Source organism: Haemaphysalis longicornis, unplaced genomic scaffold (assembly GCF_048455015.1).
Source record: "Haemaphysalis longicornis isolate Haplotype H1 unplaced genomic scaffold, Haemaphysalis longicornis Haplotype H1 scaffold_2, whole genome shotgun sequence".
Taxonomy (NCBI): Eukaryota; Metazoa; Arthropoda; class Arachnida; order Ixodida; family Ixodidae; genus Haemaphysalis; species Haemaphysalis longicornis.
In genome coordinates this window covers 266,420,841-266,436,985 of record NW_027526295.1, presented here as the reverse complement: position 1 = coordinate 266,436,985, position 16,145 = coordinate 266,420,841, and the positions used below count along the sequence as shown (strand labels likewise).

At 46.6% G+C, this 16,145-nt stretch overlaps 1 protein-coding gene across 1 annotated transcript in view; it reads left to right on the top strand.

Moving 5' to 3' along the window:
• Kkv (hyaluronan synthase-like protein kkv) overlaps window positions 1–15,839 on the top strand; it is a 101,512-nt gene extending 85,673 nt beyond the window's left edge. The window contains exons 11-15 of the mRNA XM_077700592.1: window positions 2,538–2,738; window positions 9,111–9,505; window positions 11,340–12,048; window positions 12,506–13,255; window positions 14,027–15,839. Coding sequence (XP_077556718.1) covers window positions 2,538–2,738; window positions 9,111–9,505; window positions 11,340–12,048; window positions 12,506–13,255; window positions 14,027–14,439 — 2,468 coding nt within the window. The 3' untranslated portion in view covers window positions 14,440–15,839. The remainder of the gene's footprint in view (window positions 1–2,537; window positions 2,739–9,110; window positions 9,506–11,339; window positions 12,049–12,505; window positions 13,256–14,026) is intronic.
• Window positions 15,840–16,145: the final 306 nt, after the last annotated feature.

The following is a 16,145-nucleotide window of genomic DNA, read 5'->3' as shown; positions in this document are numbered from 1 at the left end:
CTCTCTTTGTGATTGGCTGAAACCCCGCAACGTATTTTAACTTTCGCAGGAGAAACTTGTTTGCACACATATCACGTGGAAGAAAGCGATTTTTGCTCGTCATTACCCTAATCACAAGGAAAACTCTTACGAACCTTCGGTAACATGCGGTCTCCGTAGATTTGCAGCCCCCGCTTTTTCTGCAAGGTGCCGTTTAAGACTGCTTACTAGCTAATGAAATAGTTTTGACTGCTTCCAAGCCATAGATAGGTTAGCATAAAGACAACTTTTCATGTTTTTGTTTTTACGAGTTGTAATAAAATTTTAGTTTCTGGTTTGTTGTAAGAGCAGGACAAAGGGCAGTACATGCCTCTCTATTACAGAGAACCAAACACTCTCATCCGTTCATAGTTGTACATTTGGTTTATTGGTCACATCTGACCTGGTCGTAAAAAATAGGAGGAGGAGGAATAAATGTTTATTGCCCCTAGTTAAAGGTATGAAAGGAGCAGGGCATGTTTGTATGTAATCCATGGTAGGTGGCGTCGCTAGTCCGAGATTCATGGCCAGTTGCAGCTCGAACAGCCCGAGTCACTATAGGCCGCGCTGTATTTCAGGACAGGCAGATTAAAAAGCAAAGTGACAGCGGCAATTACTTCCGCGCTGATTGAGTTCAAGCTTGAGGTATAATTGAATCTGCGGCATCACTGTTGATTTCCATCATCAGGCCAACGTCGCTGTCATTACCGCGCCCCAGCCCCAACAGTCGCGGCCTTCTATTTTCGGTGCTCGCAGCATAAGCTGCGTGCTTATTGGCCGCAGACGATAGCGTGGCGGCGCTGAGGACCGTGAAGTGGATGACGCAAAATAGTTTGGAAGTTGACATTAAAACAGGGAGCTCAGTTATGTTACTGAACTCGATGGGATACAGAATTGATCATTCTTCTTCAGTTCAACACCTGCCGTTCGCTCGCATTTAGATCAACATTACTGGATTGTACGGTTGTAATAATGCTAATTTTAACAAAACATGCGTACATTTCGTTAACTTGCAGTGTTAACCTAAATCGCTATTTTGAAAATGCACGTCAGGTGTGTGTATTTATTGTGCCCAATATTAGATAGCTTCGTGGTGGTTTTTGAAAGCTAAGCCTCGAATTATTCGGCGTATCGTCAGCTGTTTACATGCATACGTCAGCGATCGCTTAAGAATAACAACATGGCGAATTCACGAAAAATTTATGAATTCGAAGATGGAAGGGGGGGGGGGGGGAGAGAGTGACGAAAAAAACAGGAGTATCGCAATGCAATGCATTTGGGTCGAAGCAGATGCACACCGGTTTCTTTGTGCGTCGCATCATGAGCGTGTTCGTCCTATTTTTATCTGTATTTAGGTCTTCGTACCACGGGAATGTCCTTCAGCAATTTATTTGGGATGTATTGGGATTAATAAATTTAAATTGAGATTAATAAATTTGGGATTACTAAATTAATAGTCTGAACAAAACCCGGGAACACTGTTCTATTTAAGCGTTCCACCTGTAAACGGGAGCGTCAATGTGTGAAATTGGCACAGCTATTTTGCATGAATTAAGTTCTCCCCACTGAGACCCGGCGATATAAAATAAACGTATTCACACAACGTGGTCAAAACGAGGTCAGTTTTTCGTAGTTACTTGAGCCTCTTTTGACAAAGCATCTTGCATTGACATAAGTGGTTCGTCAAAAAAAGCCCAGCCGTTGCGAAAGAAGTAAAACCTAAGTTCCCATCTTTGCTAATCGAAATGGGACTGTTCAATCTTATCCCTTGGCTTCTTCAGACAGCAACTATACCTTTTTCATTACTTTAAACCTTGCAATAGACAACTCCTCTTTCGGTTGGAGCTAACCACTTCAATATATCAACATCTTCCCCCTTCTCTTTGTCTAAAAACCCAATTATGTTGTTTTTATCCAACTCATGTTAGAAATTCGGTGTCGTCTGGTAAAACTTTCAGAGACATTAAACAAATCATTCGCGTATGTAGTAGTGCTGAAGGCGTGTTGACCATTGAAGTCTGAAGTGAGTCGTCAACTTTAGCAAACACAAAGGTTGGAAAAACGCTAATATAAACTAAAGCCTGTACGTGTAACCGCAATCGAGGCCAGAATGTTTCTACTGAACATGGCTAATGTAGACTAACCTCGTTTTTTAATGGAGGATTAAGCTCAATCCTCGCCGAAAACCTTACAAGAGCAAATGCATACACCTCTTTAATGTCTACGTTAATTGCCATAGTTTTCACTTTCAGCAGTTCAGCAATGAACGTGGTAATCGGAACGTCATTATAATCTTGTATTCAAAACAATTTGAGCTTGTATCAGCGATACAATGAATTCCACCACACAAGGTGTGTTGATCAGAAAGCCCACACTTGAAATAAACCTTTTTTTTTTTCATCGGAGCCCGTAGTACGAGTGAGCATTTGCACAAGCTACACTAGTCGCCCAGCTCGAAGATTGACGAGGTAAAGCAGTCTAAACCTCACGCTCGCGCGTATACCGCATTCCCCCCGCAGGTCCCATGGTGTGGTATCAGAAGTTCGAGTACGCTATTGGTCACTGGCTGCAGAAAGCCACTGAGCACATGATCGGCTGCGTGCTGTGTAGCCCCGGCTGCTTCTCCCTGTTCCGCGCCAAGGCCCTCATGGACGACAACGTGATGAGGCGCTACACCACCCGTTCCGACGAGGCCCTCCACTACGTCCAGTACGATCAAGGTACGTAAACTGGCCGGGGAAAGAACCCACTGCCTACAGGACGCCACGCTCTGGACCACCTCAAACGGAGCCCAGCTAGGCTTACATTGTCGGCTGATGGCGAGGCATAGCACCCGTAGCGACCACATGTATGCATGCTTCGAGCTCGGTACTACCCGAACGGCGTAGGCGGAATCAATGCAAGCGTTCCGTAACTCAAGTCCGCACTCAATTTAATTACGAGCTGGTATCATTGAAAGAACTGTGACCTGTAATCGAACATTCTTGAGTGCTAAAATCGATTTCAAAGGGGAAAAAAAGGTGAACTACAGATATTATGGGATTTTGCCTTCGGCATATCAAACTGAAACTAGGCACTTGGTCCCATTTAACCCAACAAATGATCACTTCGTAACACTCCAACACTACCCAGATATCTTCTTTGAAGCTAAATCTGTCATCTTAGTGCAGTGTTACGACCGAGTGGGGGCACCCGATCCGAGCTCCGTGGCCTCCGACATACGAGTGGTAGCGTGTATGATACGAGCGGCCAGCCGCTGTTGCAGCCGTGAAGAAGTCCAGAAGCCGAAGGCTAACGTAACTGTTTACTTCATAGCGAGAGGTGAGCCGAAGCCAAAGAACAATGCCCCGACGGGCGAGGTTACAATACAGGACTCGAGCAGAGTGACAGCATAGATTCGCTGCTCTAACAGGAATGGTTTCCAGCGCTTGCGGGGGTCTATTTGTACCCAAAAGCGGTAACGGTCAAAACGCCAACAAGCGGCAACACGCCACGAACGTCACAGACACACACAACGCTCTTTCGGTAGCCTCGGCGCACGTTGAGTCCGAGAGAGGCGAGAGAGGAGGACTTCGGTGCGATCACGGGACAGGTGTGTCCTTGAAGAGCGTTGAGACGAGCCTTGCCGGCAGCCGCCGAAGTTTTCAAATGCGCCGAAAGCGAAGCGTCTGACTCGGCTTGTCGAAACTTGTCACCGACATGGTGGCGCCTGACGGCTGAAAGGCGCACGCAGTGGCTTCACCGCACAGCCGTAGAGTGATGCGGGAAAGTACGGCGGCGCTGGCCGATTCGTAACAGCAGCCATCCGTAACTTGAACAATTAAAAAAAAACAGCTTTGAATGAGCTATAATACTATTGTTTTCTGTTTTTGTTTTTAAGCGTTGCCACTAAGTTTGAATCAGGAGTGCAAAAATTATTTCTGTTTTAAATCATACACAATACAAAACCGTCCTTAAATCTTCAACCCTTGCACCACTTCGTAGCAGCTGTAGAGCGCAAGGTAGAACGTACGGGCAAAGTAGTGTTTGCAAACAATCGCCCGGTACTGTGCCGTATTATTCTGTCCCGTGGCTTGTTAATGCAAAGGTATCATGGCGATCTGTAGCGGAAAGGATTTGCAATGTTAGGTCTGGTAAGATCCACATGCTCTAGAAACGTGTAAAGCCTTCCTTGAACTTTTTTTTTTTTGTAGAAACAGAAAAGTCTACCTATGTACATAATTCCTGCTTTCATTAGCCCGTGTTTTTGAAAGAGCGGTGCTGTCTGTTGTCGATATGGTAGATTTTATATGGTAGTAAAAATTTGTTCTGCAGTAATTTATTTATTTTTAGCTTGTTCGCAGTTTTGTCAGCCAACACCAGTCCGCAGTTAGAGAGCTCCGAGTAAAAAGAGCGCATTAACAAGAGCTTCTTTTTTATCTTCCATGGTTGCAAGTGCCCGTTGGGGTTAAAATGCCAGCAGTATTGCCAAGTCTTGTCCATAATGTTCTGGCGCCGATAGCGGGGTCATTCTGCGACATGTGCTCAGAAAAATTAACATCCATGGTGATTTCGTGTTTCAGTGTGCAGCGCTCCTTAAATTCAATATTGTGGAACCTGCCTCCCATTATTGTGTACGCAAATCGCGTATAATTTATCTACGAGACAAAAATGCCGCCATGAACGGGCACACGTCAAGCTAATGCAGTATGCCTTAGGAACATTACCCCCGTTACTTGAATTGCTAGCTGTTCGGAGCCACCGCAGGAGGGCTGTCCTTCTCTGACGCTCAGCCTCTCGCGAGCAGCGCAACGGATGTGCTCTGTAATTCTTCCCTAGTCTACCTGGCTTTCCTTGACACCTCTTCTTACCCTCTTTCCATGATCGTGGTGGTGACGCACCGCATACCGCCATTTCTCGCCACTAGCCCTGGGGCCCTATTCTCGACGCACTAAATTCACCATGAACTCTGAATTCGCAGGCAGTATTTTCTAATTGGCTTCCAATTTCGGTCACGTGCTTCCTGTTGACGAAGCAGTTGTGTGTGTTTTCTTCATTTTGACGTTTCATGAGGTTTACTAACTCCAGTTTTAATGTTTGCCTCATTTCTCTCTACTGAAAGCGCATAATTCTTGGCGGGCAATGAAAAACTAAGCGGAATGCAGTGAATGTGACAGCGTAGGCATGTTTTGCTATTCAGCTACAATACGGCTTGTTTGGTACACGCCTCAGTGATTGGCTGAGGCGAAGTGATGTAATTTAAATAGTTGGTGGGAACGCTTACGTCACACAGTCGCAACTTAAGCCTGCGTAAAAGTGACGTGATGTTACGTAACAGCTTGCAAATGGCGGCTCTTGTCACCGTGAATTAGGGCAAAATATTTCGCGGACCTTCGTCGCGGTGAAAACGCCGGGAACTTGCAGCAGGCGCATTTTCGCATGACGCACTGTTTAAAACTGTTTTCCACCGAGAAATAATAGTTTTGACAGTTTCCAAGTCAGCGATCACGGAGCATATAAATAACGTTCATGAACTTTCAATGCGCAAACTACACGAAGACGAAGAAAGAGGACGAGACAATGCGGAAACTTCAACTAACTTTATTAGAAAGAAACGCGTTTATACATACACCAAATAATCACGCCCCCTTACACAATCTTCCACACGACACTGCTGGGGAACATGTTCAGACTGTTGAGTCATTACAAAGCTTCACCTTGGCTTAAAAAGTACACTTCTTTATCGGTGAGCCTGAGGGAGGGCATACTCACAGTTATCACCGGCAAGTGTGATCTCATGTGTCTCAGTAATCTCACGAGTACGTTGACTCCTGTGTTTGATGATAATGCTGCTCTTATGAAACAAAGGCGTACAACAATGGTCACGACAGTGGGAGGCCAAATGTCCAGTTGTGCCATTACAGACGTTGTTGGCGTACTCACGCAATCGTCCGTTGGGGCAAAACCCCGTCTGACCAATATAGCTGTTGCCACAATCCAATGGGATGACATACACTACAGTGTCACTGCAGTCAACTAACTTGGCCTTGTGTTTAATATCACATTGATGTTTGGCAATGGTATAATAACTCTTCTTGCATAGAGTGACAAGTTTCTGTGGCGCTGAAAAGATATCTCTGACGTCTGCATTTTCCCCAATCTTTTTAAGACGGTGGGAAACACCGTGCTTGTACAGAATGACGGCGCATTTATTTTTGCTCTTTATTTCCTGTTACCGTACGCCAAATCCCTGCTTACATTGTTTGAGCACGTCATGCGCAACTCTTGTGAACAGATGCTCAAGGAACCCTGCTTGTTCAAATCGGGTTTCTTGTACTTCCAGGCTGTCCTCCATTTTGTATGGAGAAGATTTTTTGAGATTTTTTGCGAACGTTCACAGCTTTTTCCGCCGACATAAAAGACATATTGCAGTTCACCTCACGACCAATATAGAGTGTATAGAAGAAAGCATCGACCGGTAGGGGGTTGTCAAGATTCAAAATGCTGCTGGTCTGACCGCTAAGGGGCTCATTGAAATGCTTTCACTCGACTTAAAGTCGACCTTCGTGAACTGGAATTACAGCATTTATCTGCAAATGAGTGGTGCGCGCATCGGGTGTGTGGGGCTCCACTCCTCAGTGATTTATTCTTGCGCCGTTTGGACCGGATACTAGTGCCGTTGCAGCAAAGCGTAAACATTGTTATGATTTTTCGCTTTTGAGATGGCTACCTTTTTTTAATGGTACCCTTCCGTATCAACCCAGTGTGTCTGCCACACTGACTGCTTTCACTCAACCCTTGCGACCTCTTAGATTAACCCATTAAAGTTTGCAGGATAATTCGCTAAAATTCCTAGACCTAAAACTACTGTTCTCCGATAGCCGTATCTGTTGGCAATACGAGCCTCGGGCACGCAAGCCATTACTTTCTTTCTCTTCAGGGCACTCCAAGGTTGTAAAGTGAGGTGTCGCCAAGTTAGGTTTTATAAATTGCCTCAAAAAGTCTTGTCCATAGAAAATGAATGACAGCTTGGGAGTACAAGTAACCCGACTTGAACAAGCAGGGTTCTGTAAGAATCTGTTGACAACAGTCGCGCATGACGTGCTCAAACAATGTAAGCAGGGCTTTGGCGCACGGCAGCAGGAAATAAAGAGCAAAAAGAAATGTGCCGCTATTCTGTACAAGCACGGTGTTTCCCACCGTCTTAAAAAGATTGGGGAAAATGCAGACGTCAACGTTATCTTTTCAGCGCCACAGAAACTTGTCACTCTGTGCAAGAGTTATTCTACTACTGCCAAACATGATTGTGATATTAAACACAAGGCCAAGTTAGTTGACTGCAGTGACAGTGTAGTGTATGTAATCCCATTGGATTGTGGCAAAAGTTATATTGGCCAGACTGGGCGTTGCCCCAACGAACAACTGCGTGAGCTCGCCAACAGCGTCCTTAATGGCACTACTGGACATTTGGCCGCCCACTGTCGTGACCACGGTTGTACGCCTTTGTTTCATAAGAGCAGCATTATCACCTAACACAAGAGTCAACGGACTCGTGAGATTATTGAGACACATGAGATCATACGTGCCGGTGAGAATTGTGTCAGTATGCCCTCCCTCAGTCTCACCGGGATGCTTTGTAATGACTGAACAAGTCTGAACACGTTCCCCAGCAGTGTCGTGTGGAAGATTTTGTAAGGTGACGTGATTATTTGGTGTATGTATAAACGGTTTCTTCCTAATAAAGTTAGTTGAAGTTTGCTGATTGTCTCGTCCTCTTTATTCGTCCTCGTGTAGTTTGCGCATTGAAGGTTCAAGAATGATATACCACTCGCCCAAACCTATACCTTGTTAAAATACAAATAACGTGCCGTATTTTGTTTTTACGTTTGGCAATAAAATGAAAATTATTTCTTTGGCGTAACAGTAACATCATAAGGCAGTACAAGCCTCTCCATGACAAAGAGGACCCAACACATGGCATTTGTCTACACTCCTAGTAAGCTGGTGGGTCACATGATCGAACACAAGAAAAGAAAACTGACTGCTTTATTCATCACTGCGCTGATTGAGTACAAACTTGACGAATGAGTGAATCGGCTGCATCGGTACGCTCTGCCGTTATCAAGCGTAGCGCTCCGCTGTTCTTAGCACGGCATACAACCGATGGTCACGGCCGTTTATTTCTGTGATCACGCCATAAACTTGTAACAGCAGAATACGATAGCGTGGCGGCAGTGGCGACCGCCGCGTGATAACGCAACAATGCTTGCATTGAAGCACAGAGCTCGACTAGGTTACTAAAAGCGATTGAAGGACATAAATATATACGGTAAAAAATATTGTGCGATGTTCTTTAGCTCAACACCCACCTTTCGCTCGCTTTTGGATGAACGTTACTTGATTGCCTTATGGTGTTGACGCCAAATTTAACTCTAAGAAATGTGCTCCTCTTTCCAACATAAGTTACCGTCCTAATTTTTATAATATATGCCAAGTACTTTTATATCTTTTATGCGCAATATTTGATAGCTTGGTTGTGATCTTCATGAGCTAAGCGTCAAATTACACTGCATAACGTCATAGCTATACGTGCAACACGTCACTAATTGCTTACTTTTTGCTAATGCGAAAACATGGCGAATTCACCCGGAATTTATGCAGCCGAGAATAGGGCCCCTGTTGTCGCTGCGGCCAAAACGCTATCACAACGTAAAGTAAGATAGGGCTCCACGCAAACGGAAAGACGATGTTATAATGGCAACGAACACCAGGCATTGCCTGCCGCGATGGCTTAGTAGCTACGCCATTGTCCTGCTGATCCAAAGGACACGGGTTCCACACTGGTCGCGGTGAGCTTTTTTCTGGTGGAGTAGAGAAACTATAAATTCCCGCGTGTCGATATGTAAGCTGACATTGAAGGACACCAGAGGGTCTAAATCAATCCGTAGCCTCTACTACTGCACGCGGCAGTAATAATTAAACTACACGCAAGCAACAAAAAGGTAACAGTCGGTCTGCCGGCATTATTGAAGATGAAAACTGGTCGGGCGTGTATACTTCCCATCTACCTTTCAGGGAACCAACGGGTAACTGAGAATGTGCAATGACCGCAGGGGAGGATCGTTGGCTGTGCACGCTGCTACTGCAACGGGGCTACCGTGTCGAGTACAGCGCCGCGTCTGACGCCTACACGCACTGCCCCGAGGGCTTCGGCGAGTTCTACACGCAGCGGCGTCGCTGGGCGCCCTCGACCATGGCCAACATCATGGACCTGCTGGGCGACTACAAGCGCACTGTAGCGATCAACGACAATATCTCCTTCCCGTACATCGTCTACCAGGGCATGCTGATGGTCGGCACCATTCTGGGTCCCGGCACCATATTTCTTATGTTGGTCGGCGCCATGGTGGCTGCGTTCAAGATCTCCAACTGGATATCCTTCTCCTACAACATCGTGCCCATACTGCTCTTTATGGTCATCTGCTTCACCACCAAGAACGACATCCAGGTTAGCCCCCCCCCCCCAAAACAGGCCAATCAATCAATCAATCAATCAATCAATCAATCAATCAATCAATCAATCAATCAATCAATCAATCAATCAATCAACGTAAACCAATCAATGAATCAGCTGACAAAACAACGCCCACCATGTTCGTCCGTAATGAAGCCTGTACAACACGGACCAATAATATCTAATTAATCACAATGGGTTCCAGTTACCCATAATTAATGTAGTTAATTGATGTAATTTAATTAATCTAATTAAAATAATCTAATTGTTCACTAAGCAACATGGCTACTAATAAATACTTAGAAATAAGAAATAGTGTTAGCACGACCGTTGATATGACGACCCCTCTCTGAGCCGCACGGTGTTCGAAGGAGGGGATGCAAAACAAGGCACGAAGCAAATTGGCCGAGATGAAATACACCACCTTTGTCTGCAAGGGTGTCAATATACAGATAACTTATAATTACATTAAACCCATGTTTAGCAAAAACCTCTTACTTTCGCCTTCTAGCTTTCCCATTTTTCGCTCCATTGCGAACTACGACAGCACCAGCGCTGTCTCGGAGGCAGCCCACACCAATCAAATGCGGTAGACGCTGCTCGCGCCTTGGCATATTGCCTTCGCTTTTGGTGCGCTCTGTCGGCAGCGTGAAACATGAGCAGCCGATCTGTTCGTTATTGCAACATGCTGAGCTAAGTGGACCTTACGCAGTCAGTGCATGTACCGCCCACCTCTGTTTTGTACATTTTTCACCCCACCCCTTTTCTCCCGGCAAGTTTTTGCTAATTTCTTTTCACGCCATTCATCGGACAGACGCGTTTTGGCCGCCGAGCTAAGCCGGTTGGTCAATCAACCGTTCTAAGTAGAGCCTTTTTGAGGACATCGAACCCTACAATCAACTTCGCAGCAGGCAACAAAAGCCTTTTTGCGTTTCATAACGCATACACGCTTGGATGAAAGGCTATATATAGTGCCCACAAAGGGACTAAAGTGTTTGTGTGGCCCCGCTCCTATCCCCTGTTTTTCGCCTGCTTTCTCTTTCATCACCTGAACACCCCTTCCTCAGTGCCGAGTAGCAATCCGGACTCTAAGTTTAGATAGCCTCGCGGCTTTTCCGTTTGCTTTCCTCCTCCTCCTTCTTTTCACGCCACTGGGGTCTGCGAACCTGCACTTGAAAAAACAACCTGGTGAATCAGCCAGTAAAGTGGCTACAGATACCGAAGCTGACTTATCGTGGCCATCAAAAATAACCTACCGTGGTGTTGTAAATCACGCAAGCGGGCACGTGTGCACTGATTTCAAGGTGAAGCTGAAGCTAAAAGTAGACTCTGTTTGCCAAGAAATTACAAAAGCAGGCATGTGTGCGCTGATTTCAAGATGAAGCTATAACTAAAGTCAAACTCTGTTTGCCCAGAAATGATGTGGAAATGTTACAGGGAGAGTTTGCCCGCCAAGCTGGGGTGAGGAACCTTCGCACAAGTAGGCTGTTATGTGTATACAGCACGCACATCTCAGTGCATGAAAAAAAAATACTTTCAAAAGTACAAGTGCAGAAACTGTCCAAAAGAATAAATGAGTACTAATAACCCCATAGCAAAGAATAAAGCGACGCTGGCGCGAGTAGGAGTATTCGCTACAGTGTATATGCTAAGGAAACAGGCAGTGCCGGCCGATATGGCGTCAGTGTAACTTTCATGATAGGCATGCCTGAAGCACAGGGAACTCAACGCACAATGGTCCAGTTTGATAATTTCAATGAATTATTGACCACTAACAACAAAATGTTGAACTAATGGCGTTTTTGCTCTTTTCTTTCCTGTCCTGCAGATTATAGTGGCCCAGATAATGAGCGCGTCGTACGCCCTGCTCATGATGGCTGTGCTGGTCGGTACAGCCATCCAGATATCCGAGGACGGTGTCGGTTCCCCATCGGCCATCTTCTTGATATCTTTATCGGGCAGCTTCTTCGTGGCTGCCCTCATGCACCCGCAAGAGTTCATGTGCATCATACCGGGCCTACTGTACTTCCTCAGCGTCCCTTCCATGTACCTCCTTCTTATCCTGTACTCGCTCATCAACCTGAACGTCGTCACCTGGGGCACCCGCGAGGTCCAGACAAAGAAAACCAAGAAAGAGATGGAAGAGGAGCGCAAGGAGCAGGAAGAGATGGCGAAGAAGAAGAAAAAGGGAGGCCTACTGGGACTCCTGGACCTCGGAAACAAGGGTAGCGATGACGGAATGTTCGGTCTTCCGGGATTGTTCTCGTGCATGATATGCTCGAACCCCAGCAATCGCGAAGAGAAAGTGCACCTGGCTAGGATAAGCGACCAGCTTGACAACCTCAGCAAGAAGATCAGCAGCGTGGAGAGGCAGCTCGAGATCGTGCACGGCGTGCCGCCTCAGAGGCGCAAGCCGGCGGCGCACGGACGCAGCTCTAGGCAGTCGGACGGCGGCCTTTCTGTGCTCAATGAGGACGCGGAGGACGATGACAACGAGTACGGCAGCGACACGTGCGGATCACTTAGCGAACAACTCGGTGAGTGCTCCATGGGCGTCTCTTCAAAGATGTAATCTGGGAACGCTGTTATGAACAATTTTAAATGATACTCACATCTGTTCCCAAGCCTCATATTTCCCCATATCAGCCATTCAAGTTCTAGTATCGACTGTACATTCAAGAAAGTATGCTGAGAGATGACTTTCTCTTCAATTCGCTCTACTATGGTTATTGAATTGGAAAGAAATTGCCGACTATGTAATGAAGTACAGATAAGTGATCGCTATATTGCGTCAATGCTGAGCATTTTTTATTACTTTTGATTTGAAATCGGTGGCTTGCTTTGGCATTTGCAAGTCTCCGAGCTTTAACTGAGCTCGACAAAAGTACACCGTATTATAAGGATCATTGTGCAGGAAGGGCTGCTTTAAAATTGTATTGTTGCATCTGAATAGAGTGTTCGTCTTTCATCACTTTCACCTTTTGCTTCCCGCAGAGCCCCGCCAAGAGCGCGATGATCTGATCAACCCCTACTGGATCGAAGACAAAGAGCTGAAGAGAGGAGAAGTGGAGTACCTGCCGGGGCCAGAGATCCAGTTCTGGAAGGACCTGATCGAGAAGTACTTGTTTCCAATCGACGAGAACAAGGAGGAGCAGGCCAGGATTGCGTCCGACCTCAAGGAGCTGCGCAACCGCGTGGTTTTTGCCTTCTTCATGCTCAATGCACTCTTCATCCTGATCGTGTTCTTGCTGCAGCTCAACAAGAAGCAGCTGCACGTCAACTGGCCTCTTGGCGTCAAAACAAACATAACCTTTATTCCAGACACATCCCAAGTCGTTATAGAAAAGGAACACCTGCAACTGGAGCCCATCGGTCTCATATTCGTGATCTTCTTCGCCGTCATCATGGTGATACAATTCACTGGAATGCTGTTCCACCGCTTCGAAACACTTTCGCACATCCTGGCGTCCATCGAGCTCTCCTGTTGCCAACAGAAGGTGGAGGATGTCAGCGACGATGCCTTCATTGACCGCAATGCCATTCAGATCGCCAGGCAGCTCCAGAGGCTCAAGGGCATCGATGAGGACGATGACAACAGCGACGAGTACCTAGGCCCCGAGCGGTTGGAACGCCGTAAGACAATTCAGAACCTCGAAAAGCGTCGTCACCAGCGGGCCAGGACTGGAACACTGGATGTGGCCTTCCGCAAGAGGTTCATGAGCATCAACGCTGTTGACACAGAAGGTAAGAAAAACTGCGGAACCTCTAAGAGTTTTTACATCAAGTTACTTTTATAGCTAACTTCCATATATCAGCTTAAAATTCGTAACCAAGAAAAATTGTTTTTCGCCTGCGAAGTTTTCTGAGAAGGCTTTGTAGCTTTCCTTTGTACCCGTACGGCTACCGCGAACATCTATTCACACTTGTCTTGTCCATCCTTCGTGTCTCAGGGTCTTTCTCGTGCACACTAGCCCCTTGCAGCGTGAAACATAAGGAGCCGATCTGTAAGTTCCTCAGTGGGAGTGGTCACGTTGAGCCTCCTCAGCGCCTTACGCCAAGTGCTTGTCTTTCGTCCTCTATATGTCCAGTTAGCGCAAATTTCGTAATTCATAATGCACCAACTAGCCCAACAACACATTTTACTGGGGCTTCCACTACTTTGCATCAATGAGTTTCGCATTCATGGAGCTGTCCTTAACTGTACAGCTTCCTGGAAGGTCTCGCATGCTATCTGATAAAAATTGCACTGGTGCATGCCTCTGAATGATAAATTAAAACCATTGGCGTACAGGCCAGTGTGCTCTGCATTTTTGTGGGGTAAATTCAAGGGTGGAATATTTTGGCGCAGGACCTGGGACGGGCTTCGACAATGTAACGCCGGTCATTGTAGTCACAATTTGTCGTTTCTTTGTTCCTTATGCGTCAAAAGTGAGCAACTTTGCTCCACCACGCTCTGTGTGGTCGAGCAATGACGTCTTCAAGACATGCTTCCTACTATTTCGTACGCGTACACAGGAACGCCTGTGCTGAGTGGTCTGCGGCGCTTCAGCCGGAACCGGGACACGCTGCGGGCCCTCGAGGTCCGGCGGAACACCGTGCTGGCCAACCACAGCAAGATGCAGACGCTGGGAGCCAAGAACCAGTACTCTGCAGCGGCTGCAGCTGCGGCGGGGACCGGAGGTCCTCCTGGAGTGCGGCCTCGGCACCGCAACAACAACGTGCCCGCCGAGCGCGTGTTCTCGGCTGCAGCCAACGGCGAAGGCTACACAAACGACGCTTACGAGACGGCCACACCCGACGAAGACGCGTCGGGAGCACGCCAGAGCCTGCGGCTACAGGTCTACAACGATCGCAGGAGCAGCGTTGCAAGCTACGCCGAAGACTCCGAGAGTGGCGGTGTGCGCAAGCCTCGCCACAGCCACATGTGATCTTGGACTACGTCTAGGAGCAAGGACATTGTGTACTAATACCCAATAGAGGGGAGTCAATTCTCAGCAGCGGTGGTGTTTCAATCACCTTGCGACCGCCAGCCATCCCGCACTATGTGCAAAGACTCGACGAACTTGGTACTTGCTTGAACACAGTGTGGTGGCTACCATAACGGCCCTGGGTGTTCGTTACAGGATGCAATGGCAATGGTCGCGCCTATGATCATAACTTTTGAGTTTCTTTTGAGTTTCTCATAAATCATAACTTTTGAGTAAACTTTTGAGTTTCTCAGTACTGCGCTGCCCACTTGAAAAAAGGCTGAGAGGTCACGGAAATATCTCTGTACAGCACTGCCGACAACGTGTATTTAGGTGCAGGGGAGCTTTGCAGGAGTGTATTTCCAACCCCTTCGAGGCCGATAGCTTGTGCAGGGCTATTAATTCAGCGTAACGTTTTGCCCCACAAGCCAGCTAGTGCACAAAACGTGACAGCAGGCCACCTCGAATCGCTCAGAGTCATGTAAGGCGCAAACTTGTATTACAAGTACGCCTGACTCTTTGCACACAAAGAGCGAAAACACGACGACACCTCGTATCGCGGAGTCTTCTGCTATCCGAAAGTTTGGCGAGTTTTCATCCAACGCACATAAGAAGCTTTAAAGGCGCAATAATTACTCGTTTCGCTAGAACGAATGCTTTTTTTTTTCTACCGTCCCTGAACCGTTTACCAATTTTCCTTCCTATCGTTGACAGCCACCATGTTATTCACCTAAAGTCAATCACGTCCGGCAGTGTCATCTTAAAGACGGTGCAATTAGTTGCTCCGTCCACCTAAGCGTGGGACCCGCCAATTTTTCGAATGTTATTTCTCAGCTGTGCAGACCGTGCGAAGGACACAAGCGGAACACAAGGTCAAACCTCAATTAAAACCAGGCGGAGCGGACGTTCTGCGCTTTTCCGTCCAGTATGTCATCTGGAACCCGCTGGCTCACTCGTGTGATCTTCTACATGGCTGCTGCGAACAGCGCTCTGCGAAGAGCAAAACGTCAGAAACCAGATGTGGGGCGTATAAACCTCGGTACTGTGGACGTAACAAAAACTCAAAAAAAAAAAACGTAAAAGACCTACAACACTGCTGTGCCCAATTTATTTCAAAGTAACTAGATGTTGCGTAGTTGTGTCGCCGCATTTTTCGGAACAAACAAAGAATTTTCGTGAGCGCACAGGTACCCCGTTTCGATATCATCGTGTCACTCATTACGGAAATGCGAAAAAGACATGTCGTTCGAGGATTCGATTGACCCGCATAACTGGTAAAACTAAAGATACTTTTTGTCTGTATGCTGAAATAAATACCGAATGGCTGTGAAAATAATAATAAAAAACTATCACCGCCAAGAGTAGCGTGTCTATAGGTCTTACAAAATAGGACTCTTTTCGTTTTTTTAGTCAGGAAAGCAAAAACTAAGTTATGAAATCTTTTTTTTTTATTTCGCAGGGTCGGATGTTGATGCAAATTTCAGGCACGCGTTCCATATGCCTCCACATTTTCTTTTCTTTTATCCCTTTGTGTTCCAAAGGTCTCAGCAAACCTCCACAATTCGTGGGGGCGCTTGGAACGCCAATTTATACAATTGTGAAAGAATTAGTTGCACGCATTGGGTTTTATATCGGACTCACTCTTCGGCGCATTTACTCTTTTCTCC